Genomic DNA, 21,800 nt, shown 5'->3' with positions numbered 1-21,800 from the left:
GGGGGGTGAGAGTGGCCGCCTGGAGCTCCCACATTTCTCCAATCCCTACAGGCGCCCAGCATGTCTGTGCTGGTGTTCTTCCACAACGCCGCAGAGGGCAGGGCCAGCGGGGGTCAGCCGGCCGTGGACGGCTCCTTCTTGGCTGCTGTTGGCGACCTCATCGTGGTCACTGCCAGCTACCGAGTGGGCGTCTTTGGCTTCCTGAGTTCCGGTGAGTTGCTGGCGTTGGTGGGGACCGCTGACCTCCTGAGCCGGCGGTGTTCTTTGTGTGCGTTTAGCCCTTTCTTCCCAAAGCCCCATCCCTTCCCGGCCCCGGCCCTCCTCCAGCCCCCCGAGCAGGGAGTGGTATGACCAGTGCATTCACGAGACCCTCCAGCCATGCTGGTGCCCATAGATGAGCGTCACAGTTCCTACTGATTACACTTATCATGTGTCTGAAGCTGTTCCAAGTGCACGTTTTATCTTGTGATATATCTGTGCGTGCACGTGTGTGTACCGAGACCCCAGAGGGCTAGACCCTTGCTCAAGTTCACGTGGTCAGGAAAGAGCAGAGCCAGGATTCACCACCAGGGTCGACCTGCCCTGGAGACTCTAAGGCGTGGATTAGAGCTCTTGGGCCCTCAGGGAGCCATTTACTGGAGTGAGGGCTGCATAGACAGTGATTTCTGATTCCCCTTGAATTCCAGCGTCACTTGTGAACATCCGGCCTGTCCCCTATCCAGTCACAGATGCCTTTATCACTCTGGTTATGCCCTCCACCTTCCCCACCAGCCCACAGGCAGAATTGAGGCTTGGACCAATCCCAGTGTCATCTACCCACGTCTTTTCCTCCATCTCCCCACCCCCCCACCCCGAACCCCCAGTGGTAGGGCAGTTGTTTGACAGGCAGACATGGCAGAAGGCAGACACACTGGTCTGGGAATCTGAAGAGCCAAGGGTTGTCTGTGTGACCTTGGATAAAACGCTTCCTTTCTCCAAGTCTCAGTTTTCTCCTCTGTAAAATGGGAATAATTTTACCCAACTTCCAAAGTCACTGTGAGGCTCAAGTGATATGCGACACGTGAAGGGGCTTTAGAGGCTGTGATGGGCTTTACGAGTCCTCAAGGACAGGCACCTAGCAGCATCTCTGCTCTCCTGGGATCTCATTTAAGACCTGGAATGTCTTGCCTGCTGAGTATGGCTGGGTGGGTGGGAGGTAGCCTGGCGGGAATGACGGACTCCTCTAGAATGTGGCCGAGTGGGGCAGGCGTCCTGCGTGAGCAGAAGCCAGGCAGTGCTGGGGAATGAGGGCTGGGCGGACCATGTGGCAGGAGGCCTTGAGTGTCATAAAGAAGATTCTTCGTCTGCACAACAAACATAAAACAGGCAACAAGTTAAGGCAACATGCGACCAGGTGCCAATGAGGGGACTGTGGATGATGAACAGATTCCAGACTTTCCTTCAGGGGTGCAGGGGCAGCTGCTGGAGCACTGAACGCCCTGCCTGGGTTTTCTTTCCTCTTTTCAAACACACGACTGACGATCTGTTAAATCAGGAGCTCCTTTCTCTAAAGAGATGGTGAAACTCAGAACCCAGCCTGTGGGACCCGCTCAGGTGGAGCTTTTCACAGACACAGCTGACTCTGGCTCAGAGCGTTTCCAGACAGAAGAGAGCGAATTTCCATATGCCATCCCTCCGTGAGGGGGCGGGGATTATGATTTCATGGGCTGTGATCTTATGGAGAATTCTGTGGGCTTCCGGGAAGGGAAACTCATTTCTGCTGCCGGCGAGGCAGAGTCCGGGGTTGGAACTCTTCCAGAACACCCACACCTTCTTACTCCTGACTTGCAACACTGCCTGTTCCTTGTGCTTAAAGCAAAGCTGTCAGCAAGAGAGAAGGAGAGTTACCCTCACCCAGCGCCCATCTCTACCAGACATCTTTCCTGGGTGACGTCATTTCAGTCTCCAGGCACCTCCGCGAGGTCAGCCCTGTGCGGTCATGTCACAGAGGAAACGGGGAGGCTCAGAGAGGTTAAGGGACTTTATGCCCTGCAGTCGTGAGTTAAATTTAATGTCACACTGGGCGTTAAATCCCGTGGATGAAACACTAAGAAGAAATAATGGTAGCTTGCTCCCTCGATGTTTTCGTTTTTGTTGTCGTTGTTTTTGTTTTTTTTGCAACTTTCACAATCGCTTTTAATTCAGGACAGTTTTAAAATATCTTTAACATATAATTTGAGTGTTCAAGGAAATAGGGAAAGGAGAAAAATGTTAACTTAGTTGTTTTCACAAATATAATCTCTTTTAAAACTGAAAAAAACCCCAGCTATCTAAAGTTGACATGTCTGGAAAAGTTATCTGTGCCACTCCCTCTCCTCTCCAAAGAAAAGAAAACTCAGAGAGAATTGCTTCCCCTTAAAGTTGCACATTTAAAACTGGGGTTCCAGGAGATTCCATGGTGTTTGCCTTCCTGTTTACACGTGTTGTCTGTGTAAGAGTCCTCTCAAGAATTTGTGCTGTTTGTTCTATTTCTTAAGCTGGGTGGTAGGTTAATGTGTTTGCTTTTTTCTCATGCTTTATATATAGTGCTTATATAACATATATGACATATATATTATATAAGCACTATGATATATGATTCATGTAAGGGTAGGCTATTTTTTAAAAAGTGGGGATATATATATACGTATAACTGATGCACTTTGCTGTACAGCAGTAACTAACGTGATATTGTAAAGCAACTATACTCCAATAAAAATTAATTAAAAAAAAATAAATGTAGGAGACAGGGGATACAGAGGAAGAAAGAAGAAAGAACAATACTTAGAAGTTAATGTTAAAGATTGAGAATAGGTATCATTTTAAAAAATAGCTTGCTGTCCCTTGATGTTTAGAAATGCCCTACAGATTCCTCATTCTTCTGTGCACAGAGAGGGTCAGTGTTTTAATTCATTTAGCCTCAGGCAGCTTTTCTTTGCTTTATTCTGGAGACCTCCTGCTATTTCCCCCATTCCAGAGCTTTAGCATCTCTTACCTGGAGCTCCTTGCAGTTCAGCCCCTAGGGGAGCCATCAGTCAATCAAGTAACCGAGACCCAGAGAGTGGCAGCCAGGGGCGGGTGGGCGGAGGGGCAGCAGCGCTAGGACACACACACAGGCTTCCTGGCTGCAGGCAACCACCTCCTGCCAGACACTGAGCGTCCCACGGCAAGGTTCCAGGCGGAGAAGGTGAGCTCTCACAGCAGAGGGAGAAAAGGGCAGGTGTGCGATGCAGCTAAGCCCCCAGTAAACTTCCAACACAAATACATCATCCCTTTCCCAATAAACAAAAAATGTAGGGAATTCCTTGGCGGTCCAGTGGTTAAGACTCGGTGCTTTCACTGCCGAGGGCGCGGGTTCAATCCCTAGTTGGGGAACTAAGATCCCACAAGATGAGTGGCACGGCCAAAAAAAAAAAAAGAAAAGAAAAAAAATACATATATGTAATAGATTTCATTATTTAGATGATTTTAAGTTTACAGAATAATTTGAGCATAAATTACAGAGTTCCCATACGCTGCGTCCTCCTCTGCCTCAGTTTCCCCTGTTGTTAACATCCCGCACGGGTGCCACACATCTGTTACACTCCGTGAGCCCATAGCGGTATGTTGGTATTGACTAAAGTCCATACTCTACAGCACAGCTCACTCTCTGTGCTGTACATTCTGTGGGTTTTGACAAACATATCATGACGCGTGTCCACCAATCATACAGAATAGTTTCACTGCCCGCCCTGAGACTTCCCTGTGCTCCACATATTCATCCCTCCTCCTTTCCGTTTTAAATAGTTGGAAACTGCGGTTCAGGACAGGTCTGGAAAGAGCTGGGCGACTTCAAGTGCCAGCCCCAGGCTGGTGTCCTGCACAGTGCACAGGATTTGCACCCGAGAAAAGCAAGGTCCAGGAGCGGCTCCTCGCTCCATGGGGCTCAGGGGCTCTGGGCGGGTCCCTCCCACGGGTCCCTCCCTCCTTCCCTCCCTCCCTCCCTCAGAGTCCCATCCCATCCCAGGCTGCCCGTCTCTCAGGAGATCAAGCATGTGAAGGCAAACACCGGGAACCTTGCTGGCACCTTGCAGGGGCTCCCGAGGGCTAATGCCCCTTTCCTTTCCCTGGCAGGGCCTCTCCAAGCCAGGGCTCTGCTGCAGCCGTGTCCCGGCCCTGCATCTGGCCACCAGCAACTGCAGCCCCTGGCATTTACTGAGTTAGGCCAAGTCGCTGCTTCATGTACATTATCTCATGTGATAAATGTGTGCAGCATCTGCTGTTGTAGCCCAGAGTGAAGATAATCCCCCAAGAGCTCCAGACTCAGAGGCACATTAAGAAAAGTATGGGAGAGAGCTGAAAACAGCAGCTCATGCCAGGCCTGCGGCCGACTAGACAAACTTGTGTTCTCTGCGAGAAACCCAACAGTACTTAAAAGGAGCACGATTCCTGATGAAGAGCAATTGGGAAGGAAGTGAGGGGGTTGGTGACGGGCCAGGGAGGCCCTCTCCCAGCCTGGACCCTGCCGGTGGGACAGACCCCAGGGGCGTGGGCACAGTGATTATCCTTCTCTCTCTGGCAAAGCAATGCAGCAAGGGCAACCCGGGCCAGTGGCGTGCAGGGTCAGAGGAGTGGGTCGGCCATGGCTCGCGGGCCCTTTGCAGGGTGTGGGAGTAGAGGAAGTGGGCTTTGGCCAGGGAGACAGACCGAAGGCCAGACACGTAACACACCCACCACCCCGTCATCCCTGGGGCACTTGGAGCCTCCCCTCCGAGGGGGTCTGCTCCCCATCCTAACCAGAAAAACAGGCACAGAGTCCTGCCCCCATCACAGGTGTAATTTCTGCTACTAAAGACAAGGCAGACCTTGCAAAGGGCACCTGTGAGGTAATGCTGGGACCTAAACCTGTTCCATTTTACTTAAGAAAAACCAAACAAATTCCAGAGTGCTTTATGCTAGGCATTGCACTGTTCTGTTCCTTTTACGAATATTAACAAATTCAATCATCATAACACCCTATTGAGGTTGGTACTATTATTATTCCATTTTACAGATGGGGAAAGTCAAGTCACATTAAGTAACTTGTCCAGGGCCCGGCACAGCTAGTAGGTGTTGAAGTGGGGCCTGTGCCCAGCTGGTCTGGCTCCATAACCTGCCTGCTAAGCCCACACACCATGATGCCTTTTATTGATGGCCATCAACAAGAGCTGGGGGAGAACCCGCTGTGAGCCCAGCTAAGGAGCTTTAGAGGGACAGATGAAGAAATCACACGAGCTAGCAAGAGCCGGTTAGACAGTGAGCGAACTATCGAATGTTTGCTGGTGTGTTCTGACCAGAGAGGTGGGAGCGCGGAGCTGGGGGTGCCGATCAGGGCGGCGTGAGGCAGATGGAGAGGAGCGCCGTCACACTGTCCAGACATCTTCCACTCACACCCGTCTCCCTCCTGGACTGTACACGCCTGGCCAGCAGAGAGCAGCCCTGTCCAGTTTCACACCCCCAGCAGCACTGCGCGCTATGTGTTTGTGGCGGGGCTGAGCCAGGTGAGACGGAGTACCGGAGGATAAAGAGAATGGGGCTCAACCAAGGCCAGACTGCAGGGCGATGAACACGGGTAATGAGCAGACCCCGATGGCTGGACGAGGGCCGGTGTTAGAAAGTGAAGGGGACCCAGACTGCTCAGATGGGCTGAAGTCAATCTTAGGGGAGCTGAAAAGCCAGGAAGGAGTTAGACTTGGTGCGGCAGGAATGAGGGAGTTATGAAGGCTTCCGAGCAGAGAAAGTTCCATAAATAGAGTACTTAAATTTTTTAATGAAAATAACACAGTGCCTTGCACACCATAGATTTTTTTGACAAATGTTTGTTGAATTGGATTGAATGTTAGGACAAAGAGCTCTGAGTGTGCATTGGATTTAAGTGCCAACTTGATTTCAAATTTGCTTCTTGCACCTAAACAAACTCTTTCCCTCTCGAGTCTCAGGTTCCACCAGGGAAGGAAAGGGTTGAACTAGACCATCTCAGAGCAGCTAGCTGGCTGCTTTGTGTGTACGTCCCGGAGGGTGTCTGCTTCAAGGGCCAGGATCTTGCCTATCTTGCTCTCTGCACTACCCAGCACAGCGCCTGGCATGAGGTGAAGCCTAGTTCAGACTTGCCTCCTGAATGCACCCTCATCTCTGACATCCTAGGGGTCTGTAGACCCCAGAATGTCAGCATTGTAAGTGGGAAGATGGTACATGGGGAGTGAGAGTCAGGGACAGTGGCGTCCCTCCCTGTTGTCACTAGAAATGCAGGCCGTGGGCGTCACTTCCCAGACTGGGTCTTGTACAGCTGGTGCCTGGCTTTCCTGCCCTCCCTCAGACCTTGGAAACAAAAGCACTCATCCTAACCAATGGAATGTGCATGTAATCCAGAAAAGTCCGCAGAGAGGATGGTGCCAATGGCTTCACTAAACCCAGAACATGAAATGCATTTGAAGAAATTCTGAGTGTCTCCCCAGCTGGAAGAGTAATTCGTACCATTATGTCCACTGAGCTGGTGTTCTCGTCAGCTTTGTGAACACCAGCTTGGGGAATCGGATGCAAGGTCTTTCTATTTTTCTATTTGGGAATATGGGTTCTTTCTGATAGTTTTTCACTTGATGTTGAATTGTGTTCATAATAACTGTAGTCATTTCATTTACCTAACATTTCATAAGGACCTACTCTGTGCTTCTGGTTTTCATGGAGGGTAGAGTCTAGCAGGGAAGCCAGTGGTGACAAATACTTTGAAAGGGGCCCCTCACTTCCCCTGAGGGCTGCCTGTGAGTTGATGGTGTAGCTAAGACTTGGAAGATGACTGGGCCAGAGGAGGGAGTTAGAGAAGGTCAAGGGGAGAGGGGGCAGCTCTGGGTGGAGGAAATCACATGTACAAGCACAGGCGTGGGGGAGGGCGGGGCTGGTGTGTTTGAGCATCTGATGGGAAGCCTGGGTCGTTACAGCACAGGACAGGGGGGAGACAAAGGGAGATGTGGCCTGAGAGATGGATGACCCGGTCCCGGGGGGCTTTGAATGTGCTAGAAGAACTGAAATGGTGTCCTAAGGACCATGGGATGAGAGGGGAGATTTTACATAAGATGGGGCAGGGTGTGTGTGTGTGTCAGAGAGAGAGATAATCAAGATTCTAGGTTTAGAAGACCACTCTGGATGCGCCATGGAGAATTCACTGTCGGGAGGAATGTGTGGATACAGGAGGCCAAGGAGAAGCGTGGAGGGAAGGGGGTGGTGGTCAGTGGCGGGAGAGCCCGCAGCAGCTGGGGAGGAGGGGGACGCGGCCGAAGGAGGAGTCAGGGGAGACCCCCACGAGGTCGTGCAGGAGCAGGGTGGGCGGTGCTGCGCTGGAAGGAGAAGGTAAGAAACTCTGCCGAGGCCACCGGTGGGAGCACTCAGGAGACTCAGAATCAGTTCCCTTTGGGGCTGAATGGACTTGAGGTGCCCGTGAGACGGCCTCCTGGGGGAACTCGAGGGGCCCAGGCCTGGGAGAGTGCCCTGGGCTGCGGACACAGTCCCGAGAGTCACCGGCACGTAGGCGGGGGTTGGAGCCACGGCTTCTGCTGGGGTTTCCTGGAAAGAAGCCAGAGACGAAGGGCATGAGCCTCGGCTCAAACCAGCACAGGCCTGGTGTTTCAGGGTAGTAAGTGGTGTAGACTGATAAGAAGAAGCTGTTGAGTTCAGAGGGTGGCCAGAGGGGCCTGGCAGGGGGTGTCCCAAATGCCGAGGAGGAGAGCGTGTTTTGGCTATGTGTTTTTTTGTGTCTGAATCATTCGATTTAAAAAAACATGCTGAGCTTTTGATACATATTTACTGAATTCTATGAAAAAAAGAGAGATGGACTCAACTTAGTGCTGCATATGTGGTCATATACATGACTGTAGTCAAAAGGTGTGTGCTTTGGAAACAAGCAACAGGATCAAATGACAATCAACAACAAACAAACAATGTAAGAAACTTGAATCGCAGCTCTGCCGCTGCTGCGAAGGTCATGGACGGTAGCCGGAAGAGGTGGGACCGAGAGACCCAGCCGGGCCTGGCCATCATCGGTGGGGAGGAGACACGGAGAGTCACGGGCAGTGGGGGGAGATGGGGGGCCAGAAGTTCAGCTCCTTCTCGTCGGATGCGCCAAGCCTGGGGTCTGAACATGAACTGCCTCTCATCTGAGAAGCCGCCTTCTACGATGGGGCGGCCGTGGCCCACAGAGGTGGAGGGACATGTCTGCGGTCTCCTAGCTGGCAAAGGCTGAAGCGAGAATCCGGGCCGGATGGGCCTCGTTCCGGAGCCCAGGCGCTTCCCACTGCCCCACTATACTGGGAGACCACAGTCCAGACCTATGTGGACGGGAGCCCAGGCCCCCCACCGGCACCTCGTGCCTGGCTTACACAGCACGAGGATGGTTACATCCCAGGTTGCAGAATCGCGGAGTGCTGAAGGCTTTCCTCTTTCTGAAGGGTCCGGCGAGTTGAGCGGCAACTGGGGGCTGTTGGACCAGGCGGCGGCTCTGACCTGGGTGCAGACCCACATCGGAGCGTTTGGTGGGGACCCTCGGCGCGTGACACTGGCAGCAGACCGTGGCGGAGCCGACGTGGCCAGCATCCACCTTCTAACCACCAGGGCCGCAGACTCCAGACTCTTCCGGAGAGCCGTGCTGATGGTGAGTCACCTGCTCTGCCTTCAGTCTTGCTGAAGGTGGTCCCTCCTTGCCCCCGTTGGCTTCAATTGCTTGGACTTGCTTTATCCTTTGTTCTGAGTGGGTGTCCTGCCCATGGCCATCTTTCCGTGTTCACGTGAGCCAGGATGCTGCAGGGCTCCCCTGACTGCTGTCCACTCATATCTAAAATGTTAATAATTCTAGACGGGGAAGAGTTTCTATTTCCTGGGAGTGCCTCATTAGGGTTTAATAGCAATTAAAGGAGTGGCGGGCAGCTGGATCTGTCACAGAGCAACAAAGGTTTGGCCACCTTTGTTGCTGACTGGTGAATGAAGGCAAAGCATAGAACATAACACTCAGGATTCCACTGGACGGTCTGAAGTACCTGCTGAGTTATGATGATGATGATGGTGATGGTGATGGTGATGATGATGATGGTGGTGATGATGATGATGGTGATGATGATGATGATGATGGTGATGATGATGATGATGATGATGGTGGTGATGATGATGATGGTGATGATGATGATGGTGGTGATGATGATGATGATGGTGATGATGATGATGGTGATGATGATGATGGTGGTGATGGTGGTGATGGTGATGATGGTGATGATGGTGATGATGATGATGACATGATAATGTTGATAGTGATGGAATAATTATGATGGAGGAAACAACCTATTGACCACAGCATATGCTCTGATGGCTATTGTGTCACTGATTAGCTTCTAATTTTATTGAATGTCCAACTGGTGCCAGGTACTATGCTCATTTTTGGAAATGCCATGCTAAATAATACATGTCCTAGTTCTCAGGAGCTTGTAGTTTACTGGAGAAAGAGGTGACAAACACTTAAAGCAGATATTTAAAAGAGCATCTTAGAGCAGCTCAGAGAGAAGCTCCCAACCAAACTCAGGGGAGAGAAGGAATGTCCCAGAATGCCTCCTGGGAGAGAGACTGCGCCAGCTGATGTTGAAGGCTGTGTAGGCACGTAACCGGAGTCCTGGCGCCAAGGGAAAGTTGGGCTCTTCGCTGGGATCTGCCCGTCGTGCAGTGCAGCTGGAGGAGCGGGTGTGCGTGGACAGCGGTGTGGAGGCAGAGAGCAGCCAGGCTGCGCTAAGTGCCTCGGGTCATCCTGAGCGCACGGGCGCCTTCACCCTCCTTTGTGTGTTTGCTGGTTCGGTTTCCCGTTTTAACCAGTACTAAGTGTACAATTCACTGGCATTGAGTACGTTCCAGTGTTGTGCAACCGTCAGCATGAGTTGTCACCAGCACTTTTTCATCATCCTAAACAGAGACTCTGTACCTATTAAACACTAACTCCCCTTTCTCCTTTCCTCCCAGCCCCTGGCAACCGCCATTCTACTTTCTGTGTCTGTGAATTTGCCCACTCTAATATGAATTTACCTCATGTTAGTGGAATCCTGTAAGATCTGTCCTTTTGTAACTGGCTTATTTCACTTAGCATAGTGTCCTCAAGCTTCATCCACGTTGTAGCACGCGTCGGAATTTCATTCCTTTTTAGGGCTGAATGATATTCCATTGTATGTGTACACCACGTTCTGTGTATCCATTCATCTATTGATTGATGTTTGGGTTGCTTCCCCCTTTTGGCTACTGGAAATAGTGCTGCTATGAACACTCTCGTGCCATCAAAGGGTTTTAGGCAGGTGGGAAACTTGCTTAGACTCGCCTTCAGGAAGAGTTCTCTTAGGGCTCGGCGGAGGATGCGTGTAAGAGGGGCAGTGCTGGAGGAGGAGAAAGCAATGAGGAGACTACTAAGTGACACAAAGGAAGGTACGAAGGAGAACCACTGAGGCCAGTGCCATGGACCTGCTGGCGATTCTGAGGCCATCAAACCACATCCAGCTCTCTCCAGCCTTCCCAGGATCCAACGCTGTGATCATACGGAGGGTGGAGAAGGGTCACTGTTTGGGCACAGCCGAGGCGGGATCAGCATCGTCTCTGTCCCTGACAGGGAGCTGGGCCTCCTGCCACTTCATCTCTCCCCTTCAGCCACGGGAGCCTGCTAGTACTCCTTGAAGGGTCCCTGCACTATCCTGCCTCTTACTGGTAGTTCCCTGTGCGTGGATTCCTTTTCTCCCATCTTCCTCTTTGCCCGCCCTACTCGTCTTTCAGGGGCTCCTTCCAGACTTTCCAGCCTCGAACCAGACCCTCTTCCTATGGCTGATGCCATCTGTAAATCTCGTACGGCATCTCTCCTGCTTCCCCACCGGTACATAATTACTCCTACTGCCGTGTGTGTCTCTCTTACAAGACTGTCACCTCCAGGACAGCCGGGGATGCCTGGCTCTCCACAGAGCCCGGGGCACCCAGCACTGCTGTCTTAGGGTCGATGCTCTGTGATTAACATCCTGGCGGTAAAGGAGCTCATGAGCCTGGGAGGGGGGGTGTCAAGGGACCCACAGGCTTGTCCACTTCTCGCCTTCCCACCCCTTTCTTGTGTTTCTCGTGCTTTGCTTCAGGTTTTCTTCAATCTGTCCCTTCATGCTTGGTGCATCTGAGTGGCAGGAGGCCTGAGCACAAACATCTTTCAGTTCCTGGTATTGAAAGCAGACCTTCCTGACTTTGAGTTGATCCTGAAGGGCTGCGTTGATTCCCCCCGGGCCTGCTCAGAAGCCAGACACTCAGTGGGACCCAGAGGACACCAAAAATTCCTTCCAGTGGGCCCAGAAGGCAGAATTTTCCTTTTGAAAGTTCTGGAGGGTTTAGATGTTTAGGGAATTTCAAAAACTAATCTGTTTTAACAAATGGTAGTGTATTTAAAAATAATCCCTCCATCTGTTTTAGTCATTTAGAGGCAGCTTTTACAACTGCTCCCTGCAGTTTTGGGGATGCATGTGAAATTATTTGGGAATGAGAGAATTAAAATACTTCAAGATATTAGCAGTTCTTCAATGTGCTCTCTACCAACAGATGTTTGGGGGAATGAATGTGAGTTGGTGCTATATTCTTGGATAAAATCTTCAGTCTTTCTACAAATCTGGGGACCAGAACTGTTGAAATTTGGATGAAACAGACTCCTGTGATAATTAATAACTTATATTTATTTGTTTAGCATGTTTGGGACCATAGATCACTTCCAATATATTATTACCTCATAGATTCCTCACATTAATTTGCCAGGGACATTTATTTTATTTCTAATCTAGACAAAAGAAAGCCAAGGCTCAGAGATGTTTAGTGACCCGCTAAAGAACACCCAGTAAAGAAGGAGCTGCATTAGGGGTTGGAACCTGAAGCCAAATCCTGTGTTCTTTTACAGTGTGAGGCTCCTTCTCCAAGAGCCTGTGACTCATTCGGGGTCTCAATGTGTCAGAGGAAGAGTGCAGGCCTAGGATCAGACAAGCCTGCATTAAGATGCTGGCCTTGGGTGAGACACTTTACCAGTGCCTTCTTCATGGATAAAATAGGTGTGATTAATTCTGTCTCCCACGGGCTCACACAGTCGCGATATAGGGTTTGTAAAGTGCCCTGCACACCGTGGGAACTCAAGGAACCCGAGCTCCCCCATGTCACAGGCCAAGCGAAGGCAACTCCAAGCAAAAGCAGGTCCTGAGTGTTTCACATGCCCTGGGGGCCAGGTTGAAAAAGGAAGAGGGGAGCCATATTGCAAGCCTGAATTCTGTGGCGCTGACCCCTTGGCCAGTTTTAAGAGAAGGCAGAGGAGGTCATGTCCTCTGTGCTATGATTCTCAGGACGCAGAAGAACTTTCCATTGCTTTCCTTTGACATTGCCGCAATTCTGCATTCCTCCGAGTGAACTCCAGGCCTCAGAAACTGGCCTCAAGCTAAATTTTCCGGCCTCCTTTCCCACATGAGCCCTACAATCCAGGCTCACCAGCTCTGCCACCATTCCTAGAAAATGCTATGCCTTCCTCTAGATCTTTCCAGGCTCTTCTGTGGTCAGCACGTCCTGTTTTCCACCTGGAAAACCACTCCACCCTTCAGGGCTCAGCAGAATGGGGCCTCTAAGCCTTTCTCCAGCTCTAAAACAGAAAGCATCTCACGGTGGTGAAGAGACTTCTACTTAGCAATTTTTAGGAATTCCGGCTTGTGGTCCATGCTTGTTATTTTTTCTAACACATCTTATTCCATTTCTACTGTGACTCGGTGCTTGATTGGGTACGTGATTTATACTCTTAGTAGCTCTTACTACGGCCTTAACACTTAGCTCAGCTCCTGGTTCAAAGAGGGCACCTGAGACCATGCTGAGTCCATTAAACCAGCAGTGGTGGAGAGCGGGGGATGCTGGTTTGGGCCCAGAGCACCGATTTTTCGCGTTTTCATACAGACCTCCCAGTGGGAGCACTTGCCCCATTGCTTCCCTTAATCAAAACTGGCCTAGCTATTCACAGGCTTTGATGCTTCCATATATATTGTAGAATAATTCACGGATTTTAAAAAATATTCCTGATGGGAATTGGATTGTAGTTTCATGTAATTTTTCAAATCATTTCAGAAAAATATCTGTGTTTTTAGGATGTTAGTTCTTATATCCATGGATCAGTTTAACCCCATAACCAGGAATATAGTATTTTTGTCTCCTTACGTCTTCTCATAGAGTTTTGAACTTTTCTCCATAAAAGTTTTGCAAAGTTATTTTGAGGCGAGGCAGTATGTAAATGGTTTCGTGTTTTCTATTTTACTTTCCAGTTGGTAAATACGGGTGTAGGGGGAAAAGTTGGTTCCGCATTTGGCGAGCTTTCTTACCGCCTCTAATATTTTATCTGTTGGTTCCATTGGATTTTTCTATGAAGTTATCTCATTATCTGCAAATCATGGCGGGTTTATTTCTGTGTGCTTTGGAGCAAATACTCACCTGCTCTAACAAGGAGACCCATCACAAAAGTAGCTTAAATAACAAATGTGTTTCTTTTTTTTCCTCTTTCCCATAATGTTTCCCCAAGTGTGGAGTACAGGTATCTCGTGATCTCTCAGGGGCCGGCTTCCTTCTAGGCATTTCTCTGTCATCCCAGGGCCTTGCTGTCATCTGCAGGGCTGAGCCCGGGCTGCCAGGAATTGCAGACTGTGGGGAGGGGACGAAGGAGAGGAGAGCCAGCCCTGCTGACATGGGGAAGGAAGGGCACATCTCCCCACTCCGCCCCGCAGGGACCTCCACTGGTTTTCACTGCGATGGCCCCAGCACCCAAGACAGTGTCTGGTATTTAATAGGTGTCCAAAAATAATATTTGTAGAAAGAAATTCTTGGAAGAACAAATAGCAGAGGTATCAAAAGTAATTTGCAGGGGTGTCTAGGTGAGACAAAGTTTTCGTAACAATTGCTAAGAAATTGTTCTCTCCCTCGATCCCTGGACATCCACCTTCAAGTTGGATGAGACACCCTCAAAAGTCATAAAACCCTGGTTTCTTAAGGCTGCACCTCAAGGAGAAACCAAGATACTAACCAGTGCAGGTTCGTCTTGTGTTCCCCGGTCTCCTCTCTCTCCAGCTGCAAGTTTTTTTGTTTTTTTTTTTTTTTTTTAAATTTATTTAATTATGACTGTGTTGGGTCTTCGTTTCTGAGCGAGGGCTTTCTCCAGCTGTGGCGAGCAGGGGCCACTCTTCATCGCGGTGCGCGGGCCTCTCACTGTTGCGGCCTCTCCCGTTGCAGAGCACAGGCTCCAGATGCGCAGGCTCAGTAATTGTGGCTCACGGGCTTAGTTGCTCCACGGCATGTGGGATCTTCCCAGACCAGGGCTCGAACGCGTGTCCCCTGCATTGGCAGGCAGATTCTTAACCACTGCGCCACCAGGGAAGCCCCAGCTGCAAGTTTTTTTGAAAATTCGAAACCCACAGAGCTTCTGAACGAACCACCCACCGGCCTCACCCAGAAAGCTCTCCCCACTTTCCAAGAATTAAATATTTATTAGGTTTATTTTAATCAGGAATACATACATGATTTAGCAAAGTGTAATGCTTCCCACTTAGAAATCCCTCCGCCTACTCCCCAAATGTTCCAACCACGTCAGTCAGAACAGAAAACAATACAGAAGACGCTGTACACACAGGAGTTCACCAGGTCACCCTGTCTTATGGCGCAAGTCGGTGTCCCCAGAGTTACATTCCTTTCCCATACATTGGCTGGCTCTATAGAAACAGCCTTTGGGGAATGCTGAGGAAACCACAAGTGTCTTCTTGGATAAACACACTGGAATCTGATGATACAGAAAATCATGTAAGCGCGTGTGCACACACCACCAGCGCAGTGATCTCAGATGGACAGAATGTAGATATACTGGACGGACAAACCTTTCCTGTTGGCAGCGCCCCTCCTCCCCCGAATCCCTTTGCAACTGGGAAAATGGGTCATGGCGACACCTGCAGCCCCCTTCCTAACAGGATCTGGAGATAAAGGCTCCTCCTGCTCTAGAACTTTGCTATGTTTTCTCTCTCATCTCTTAAAATTATGTTTGACAGAATCAAGCCACTCCAATTCCCATCTTTTCTGGAGCTGAGCATTTTTATTCATGTGCCTGCCGGACTTTTTTTAGAATAAGAAATTGGACGCGTTATTCCTTTAGAACTTATCAGTTTCCTTTTTTCAAAAAATCCAACCATTCTCACTTATCCAGTCCAACCAACCCTTCCACTGTTTAAAGATCCAGCTGAAACATGAGCTCCTGGGTCACCCTTACCTGACCCCACTCCCACCCGAAGCTGTGAGCTGATTTCTCCTTTACAGCCCCCTTTCACAATATTTGTTTATACACTTTTCTCCCTGTCTGCACTGCTGGGGCCTCTCTCTCTCTCTCTTTCTCTCTCTCTCTACACACACACACGCGCGCACACACACACACACACACACACACACACACACATATACATATTTTTGACCTGACACCTTACACAGAACTTAACACAGTGCCGCTTCTGGCAGTCACTATCATGAATGAGTAACTGACGCATTAATATAGACAAGAATCTCAGCATCCCAGAGCAGCTCTTTCTGTGCCGTGAAGCCGTGGTTGGAGACCTCATGAAATCTTGCGCGGAGCCAGGCCTGCCCTCGTGCTTCCCCCAGCAGCAGCCACCCCTCTCCCATCACTCGTGGTCTCAGCAGAAGTAGGGAGACCATCTGACTTCTGCACACGTACCTTTGGAACGAGTAGCCCAGGATCGCCCCATTCAGGGCTCGTAAGGAAGGTTAGCGTTTAGTGTCACTGAACTCCCTTAAAAAGAGAGGAGATGTATCCCAGAGGTCTCTTTGCAGATCGGTTACACAAGTTCAATGCAGGAGATCAATTTGCAAACCCAGACTTTCTGCCAGCCCACAGTTTCTGGCTCATCTTCTTCTCAGGCTTTTCTCATTCAGAAGTTTTCTTCAGTGACCTCAGAGTGAGCCCACCTGGGCGGCGTGTTGGAGAGCGGTCCTTGGTTGGGCACGTTCCTGTGAGAGAGCGTCTTTGTCTTTCCCACAAGTGCGGCGTGCACATGCACACACGCAGGGCTCTCCTGAACCCTCGCCCGAAGATGCCAGGAGTCCACATTTTGCAATGTGTCTGATCAGATGCCAGGGAGGGGTTCCCTTTGTCATGACGCAGATAGAGAAGATGAGAGTTCAATTCTCCATGTGGCTTCTCTTGGCTTCTGGAAGATGTGGCGTTCCCCAGGGACCAGGAAACCGTGCCTCTCTGCAAGATCCCAGGTGACAGTTTGAACCTCTGTTATTTTGGGCAAACACCACGGGGTCTGTTCTCGGGCTAGTCTTCAAAGTACGGCGTCGACGAGAAGAAAGAGCTCTTTCTTTTGCTTCCACTGTACATCAAAGAGACGCTTTTCTTCTTTCGATCGAAGGAGGTGCTGTCATCCCCGGTCAGGGACAGGTAGGAGGCGATGCTTTCCCGAAGGCCGTAGCTGAAAAGGGACTCGTCCACACTGAGTGGGTTCTCAGCCCCCTCCGGGTCATCTTGCCGTCTGCGAGTGGGCAGCACATGGACAGAGAAAGGGGCAAAAGAGAGGGACATAGTGGGATGGAGGACAAAAGAATGAGAAAAGGAAGAAAAACAAATGAAGAGCCTGGTTAATATATATCTAACATTCTAATTCTGCTTCTTGCATTTGCGGCTGTGTAATCTTGGAGAAATCACTCAACCTCTCTAAACTCCCATTTCCTTGGATGGCTAAAACTTCCAACTATAAATTTTAATGAATAGTTCTTCATGATATTTACAAGGAAGATCTGTTTTATTTATTTCCCAGGCAATTCTGATGACTGATTTTCTTTGAATTTGCCAATGGGATGTCTGGATCGGTGTTTAATTAATAAGATAACCCCAACTACAGATAATCCCAACTACAGATACCCCTAAAAATGCAATAGCTGACAATCAAATAGAACAAATAAGGGAAGATTATTTTTTTTTCCCTTAAAAAAATGAAGTCGCCTTAGGATTTTGCTTGTATGTTTACCTTCATGATTAAGTTTACAGTAATATTAAATTTGTACAAGATTGATTTGTGTGTTATTCTCTAGGGTACTAACAATTAGAAAAAAGCAAGATGGTATCATTCAGCTAGAAAATATTCGGCTAACACCAAAGGAGGGCTCGATAAATGTTTGCACAACTGCGGAGACTGAGGCCATGGCGGGGAGATGCTAGGGCCATGCCACCCGGGACGTGAGGCCTGAGGCTGGGGACAGTGGGATTCCTGGGGTCTGCATCTGCTCAGAGCGAGGGTTTAGCAGGGCCAGCGGTAACTGGCCATGGTGTTCACGTGCCAGGCTCACGTGCTGGTTTGGGGCTTACACGTTCGTTCTTGGAGGACACACACACACACGCAGACACACACCTGGACACCCTCTTCCAGTCGAAGGTCTTCTGGCGCAAGGTGACGGGTGCGTCGGGGGCCCTCGCTGCTGGGGCAGCCGTGGTCTGAGTGAGGCAGGGCGTGGTCAGCACACAGCAGAGGCCGTCGGCCACCTCTGAGGAGGGAAGCAGAGAACCAGTCAGTGACTGTGGGGTGCCCCGGCCAGTGTGGGGTGCGGGGCCCTGGATATTCACAAGGGGGATGGAGGCTGAGATCTGAGAGGGGCTGGGAGTCACGTGCCCAGCTGTTGAAGAAATATTAACGTGTCCTGGGTACACACTGTTCTTAGCTTGACACAAGTAAAGAGAAGAGTTTAGGATCCAGAATCCACCAAACTTGGGTTCGAGTTTCAGCTCCGCCCAGATAGTGAATCACCTTGACCCTCTCTGAACCTGTTTCCTCAATTGTTGAATGAGGGGACTGAGCTACTGAGAGAGAACAGCTGGCAGAGCACTCGCACGAGGGCCCAGACTCAGGGGTTTCACACCCAGGCGCAGGGCCATCAGCTTCAGGTGAGCCTCTTGTGTGCACGGCGGTGGGGGAGATGCGCGCGACGTGGCTTCTCCCACGGCACGCAGAAAGGGTTCAGCACGGCATGGGTGGGGCTAGTGCATCTTTAGGAAGAAAGGGAGATGAAACAAGGGAAGAAGACAGACAGGAAGGGAGAGAGAGAGGAGGGAGGGAGGGAGGAAGGAAGGAAAGAAAGGAAGGAAGGAAAGGAAGGAAGGAAGGGAGGAAGATGGAGAGAGAAGGAGGGAATGAGGTAGAGAGAGGGAGGGAGGGGAAGAAGCAAAGACAGAACAAAAAGCATAAAAGACACAGAAATAGGAGGAGAAAAAAGATAAAAGGCAAATGGAGAAAATGGACGAAGAAAAAAAGGAAGAAACGTCTCTCTTCTCTACCCTAGATACAAAGAGGATGAAAATTAAATAAATCCTTTCCTTTTACCCCTCTGCTAGTAGGACATAGCTGAGTTTCCATGGTCCCCCATCTTTCCAGGAGCTTTAAGATAGAGAGCCTCCATCTCTTTGAAGCCTTCCCATAGCCCACGACATCATGAGAAAGACTCAAGCCTGCTGGGCTCAGATGTTCTTCCAGATGGAGGAGATTCTGTGTGGCCCTACTGAGGTTGAAGAGCCCAGTGGGTCTCATGTCCTGGGGGAGATGAGGTAGCCGAGTATGTGAGCTGCCACTGGCCTCTCAGGACAACGCCACCCCAGCCCGGAGCACATAAGTCACCAGGGTTTAGGAAGCTCATCGCCCCTACAGCAGGCTTCACCTCCCAGCTTATTGATGCAGCTCTTGGGGTGTCCTTGCCAAAGAACAAAAGGTAATAGTAGCTGAAGAAGCAAGCCCAGGCTGCAGAGGGTGGCAGTCAATAATGCTTCATCTCCACGTGATTTTCACCGTGAACTCAAATGTCCACCCACACTGGCTCACACTGAGAAATGTGAGATTGGACCCTGAGGTTACAGGGAGCTTAACTGGATGTGAATCTGAAATAATTACCTGTCACGGGTTGGAAATTGAAACGCCCTCCCAGATTAGGAGGCAAAGGAGACTGAGTCAGACACAAAGACAAAAGAAACCAGCAGCAGTAGATAGCACAGGCGGGGGAACGTCCTTCCTTAGCAAGGTTAACACTTAGGGTGAGAAATACATTTTGGCAAAGAAGAAGAGGACTAACACTTCTGAGCACGTAGGCTGAGCCTGGTGCTGAGTGAGCGTAGCATGTGTCAGCTCAGGGGACCCCGAGCTACTGTGGGCCGTCAGTACCGTTACACCCGTTTGGGGAATGAAGAAACCAAGGCCCCTGGGGTCAAGATCACAGCCAGTTCACAGGCATTATTTTTTTTGGTCCTAACAATAATCCTATGAGGCATTTTAATCCCCATTTTATAGATGCAGAAACTGAGGCCCTGAGATATTAAATAATTTGCCCAAGAGCACAGGATAATAAATATAAGTAACTCATAAAACAAAATTGTCTGTTCACGTCGCTTAGCGCACATCTTCTCTGATTCTGCGCCTTTAGGAAGAACCTGGTGGGACGTAAATTGGCCACATTATTCCCACCTTGAGGTCCTGAAGGCACCGGAAGCCTTTCAGGCCTCCAGACCCTTTTCAGTCATTCGCAGAGGTGACTGCTGCCTGCGATCCCTGTGCTGATGCGATGGCCAGGGGCGCATATTTGGAAGGCGCTGCTTCTGTGCTGGCGTGAGATCCTCGCGCGTCTGTGGCCTGGGAGCCGTGTGGACCTCCTGGTCCATAAAAACCTTTGCTGGGCCAGCATCCTTTTCATGTTTGCTTTCGTCTATGCAAAACTTATGGTCGCCACACCTCTCAGATGATTCTTATTAAAAGCCAAATACCACAACCAAATTTGACTCATGATCAGTAAAAGCTGACTGTTTCCAGGACTCCCTTCCTCTTTCATTTTTAGCTAAGCTGCCTAGGTGTTTGGGTATCATGGGAGAAATATTTGTTATCATTTATTTTGCATCCGCCATGTGCCAGGCTGTGATGAACGTGTTACGTTCACCTTCGTGTTCAATAATCATGACAACCACCTGCAGGGGGTGCTGCTGTCATCCACCTTCCATGAATGGGGATCCGGGGCTCTGAGAGGTGAAGGTCTTCGCCCACGGTCTCACGGAGCCCGTACAGGAGCCTGGGCCTGGGTCTCCCTAGCGGCCATTCCTCCTTCCAGACCTGCACTTCTCCCAGGCCAGGTGTGATAACCCAGCCCCGTGGACTCCTCCTTTCACCTTGAAATGCCCTTCAAGATCCCACATCCTAAAGAACCCAGGGCGTGGGATCAGACATCCTGAACCCAGAAGGGGGAAGTTGCTTACAAAGTGAAAGCAGCTTCTGTCTTCCTCCCTTTCACAAGGCAGAAGCAGGGAGGAGGGAGGCCTCCTGGCCGGGGAATAGTGGCTCACGTAGCAGGAGCCCACGTTTGCGTGCCCAGCGCTCTCGTCAGCACTTTCCGCGCTCTAACTTGGTGAACCTCACAGCATCCGCGCGGTAGGAACAGTTAGCACCTGCATTACCTGGAGAAATGTGGGCACAAAGGTGAACCACCAGCCCAAGGTTGCCCAGATCTGGGATATGAACACAAGAAGGTTCCAGAGCCAGCTCTTAGAAATGCAGCCACCTTTTTACTATTTCTCCCTTTTCCATAGGGTAAAACTCTAACTCCTGACCTGGCATTCAGGCCTTTCCCAATCTAACGTGAAGGTCCTCTTCCAACTCTGCACACTATATCATCGCCTCCATCAAACCCCACTCTGCTTCCTCCATCCTGGAGGATACGCCCCATCCTGGTCAGCATGGAACATTTGGACCTCTCTCCTGGGCCCAGGGAGGACTTATGGATGAACAAAGTATAATCCCTGGTGTCTAAGAGCTTGTTGGGAAACACAGACTAGTACACAGTTAACTAGGTCACTGGGCAGGACGCCCAGAGTTCTAGGGAGAAAAACACCTGACATGCTAGGAGAGCAGAGAAAACAGACCATTAGTTTTCTGACTCTTAGGGCTTCATCAAGGAGGTGGCTTCCTGTTGGCCTTGAAGGTTGACGAGGATTTTGACATGCAGAAAAGGGGAAATGAGTGGCATTTCAGAACAAAGCCCCAGAGGCCCAAGCGTACAATCCACTTAAGGACGTGCAGACTGTCTGTGGTTGTGAATGTAGGGACATCCTAATTCGTTTCACTTACAGGTAGAGAGGGGGTGAAGTTGAGGTTGGCTGCATCTTACTTACTTAGGCAGCCTTCACATTCAGTCTGTTTTAGCCTGGAACTTACAGTCTGAATTAAAAAGAAAAGAGCATATGAAGAAGCCAGGATGGGCAAGAGAGCAAAGTAAACCACCTGGCATATCTTGGTGACCCGTGTGCAGCCTAGAGTGAGTGCCCAGGGTAGGGGCAGTTAGCAAAGAGGGGCGTCATGTATCGGTCCCAATGGAGTGTTTCTTACCAGAATAGTGGTTCACCAGGTCCTCCAGGCACTGGAAGGTGAGCCTCGGGGAAATGTAATACCAGTTGTTCGGCAGACGGAAGATGCGGTAATGCTTCACCTGCCGGTGCCTAACCGAGAGCGAATAAAAACCTGCAGGAAGTGGAGGACGAGTCAGTGGCATTCCATGTGTCCCCACCCAAGGGCCACCAGCTAAGGAGCCCACCACCGCTGAGGCAGAGAGACCTTCTCGGCCTTGTGATATGATGGTGGTACCCAGACACATGCTTTTGTGTTTCAAGCAACGGCTGCTCAAACCCTGTCTGCTTG

At 50.2% G+C, this 21,800-nt stretch overlaps 2 protein-coding genes across 6 annotated transcripts in view; one reads left to right on the top strand and one right to left on the bottom strand.

Moving 5' to 3' along the window:
• The window catches only part of TG (thyroglobulin), a 247,796-nt gene that overhangs the window by 141,017 nt on the left and 84,979 nt on the right, over nucleotides 1-21,800 (top strand). The window contains exons 40-41 of the mRNA XM_036831001.1: nucleotides 52-211; nucleotides 8,475-8,677. Of these exons, the coding sequence (XP_036686896.1) occupies nucleotides 52-211; nucleotides 8,475-8,677 (363 nt within the window). The remainder of the gene's footprint in view (nucleotides 1-51; nucleotides 212-8,474; nucleotides 8,678-21,800) is intronic.
• SLA (Src like adaptor) overlaps nucleotides 14,579-21,800 on the bottom strand; it is an 84,791-nt gene continuing 77,569 nt past the window's right edge. For 3 of the 5 annotated variants that reach the window (XM_036831004.1, XM_036831003.1, XM_036831005.1), the window contains 3 exons: nucleotides 21,492-21,623; nucleotides 17,493-17,625; nucleotides 14,579-16,616 (listed from right to left, as the gene is read on the bottom strand). In XM_036831004.1, coding sequence (XP_036686899.1) covers nucleotides 16,403-16,616; nucleotides 17,493-17,625; nucleotides 21,492-21,623 — 479 coding nt within the window. In that variant the 3' untranslated portion in view covers nucleotides 14,579-16,402. The remainder of the gene's footprint in view (nucleotides 16,617-17,492; nucleotides 17,626-21,491; nucleotides 21,624-21,800) is intronic. The other 2 variants (XR_005017100.1, XR_005017101.1) reach the window with 2 other exon arrangements.

Source organism: Balaenoptera musculus, chromosome 17 (genome assembly GCF_009873245.2).
Source record: "Balaenoptera musculus isolate JJ_BM4_2016_0621 chromosome 17, mBalMus1.pri.v3, whole genome shotgun sequence".
NCBI lineage: Eukaryota > Metazoa > Chordata > Mammalia > Artiodactyla > Balaenopteridae > Balaenoptera > Balaenoptera musculus.
The sequence above is the reverse complement of the archived record's forward strand: the minus strand, read 5'-3'. Positions and strand labels throughout refer to the sequence as shown.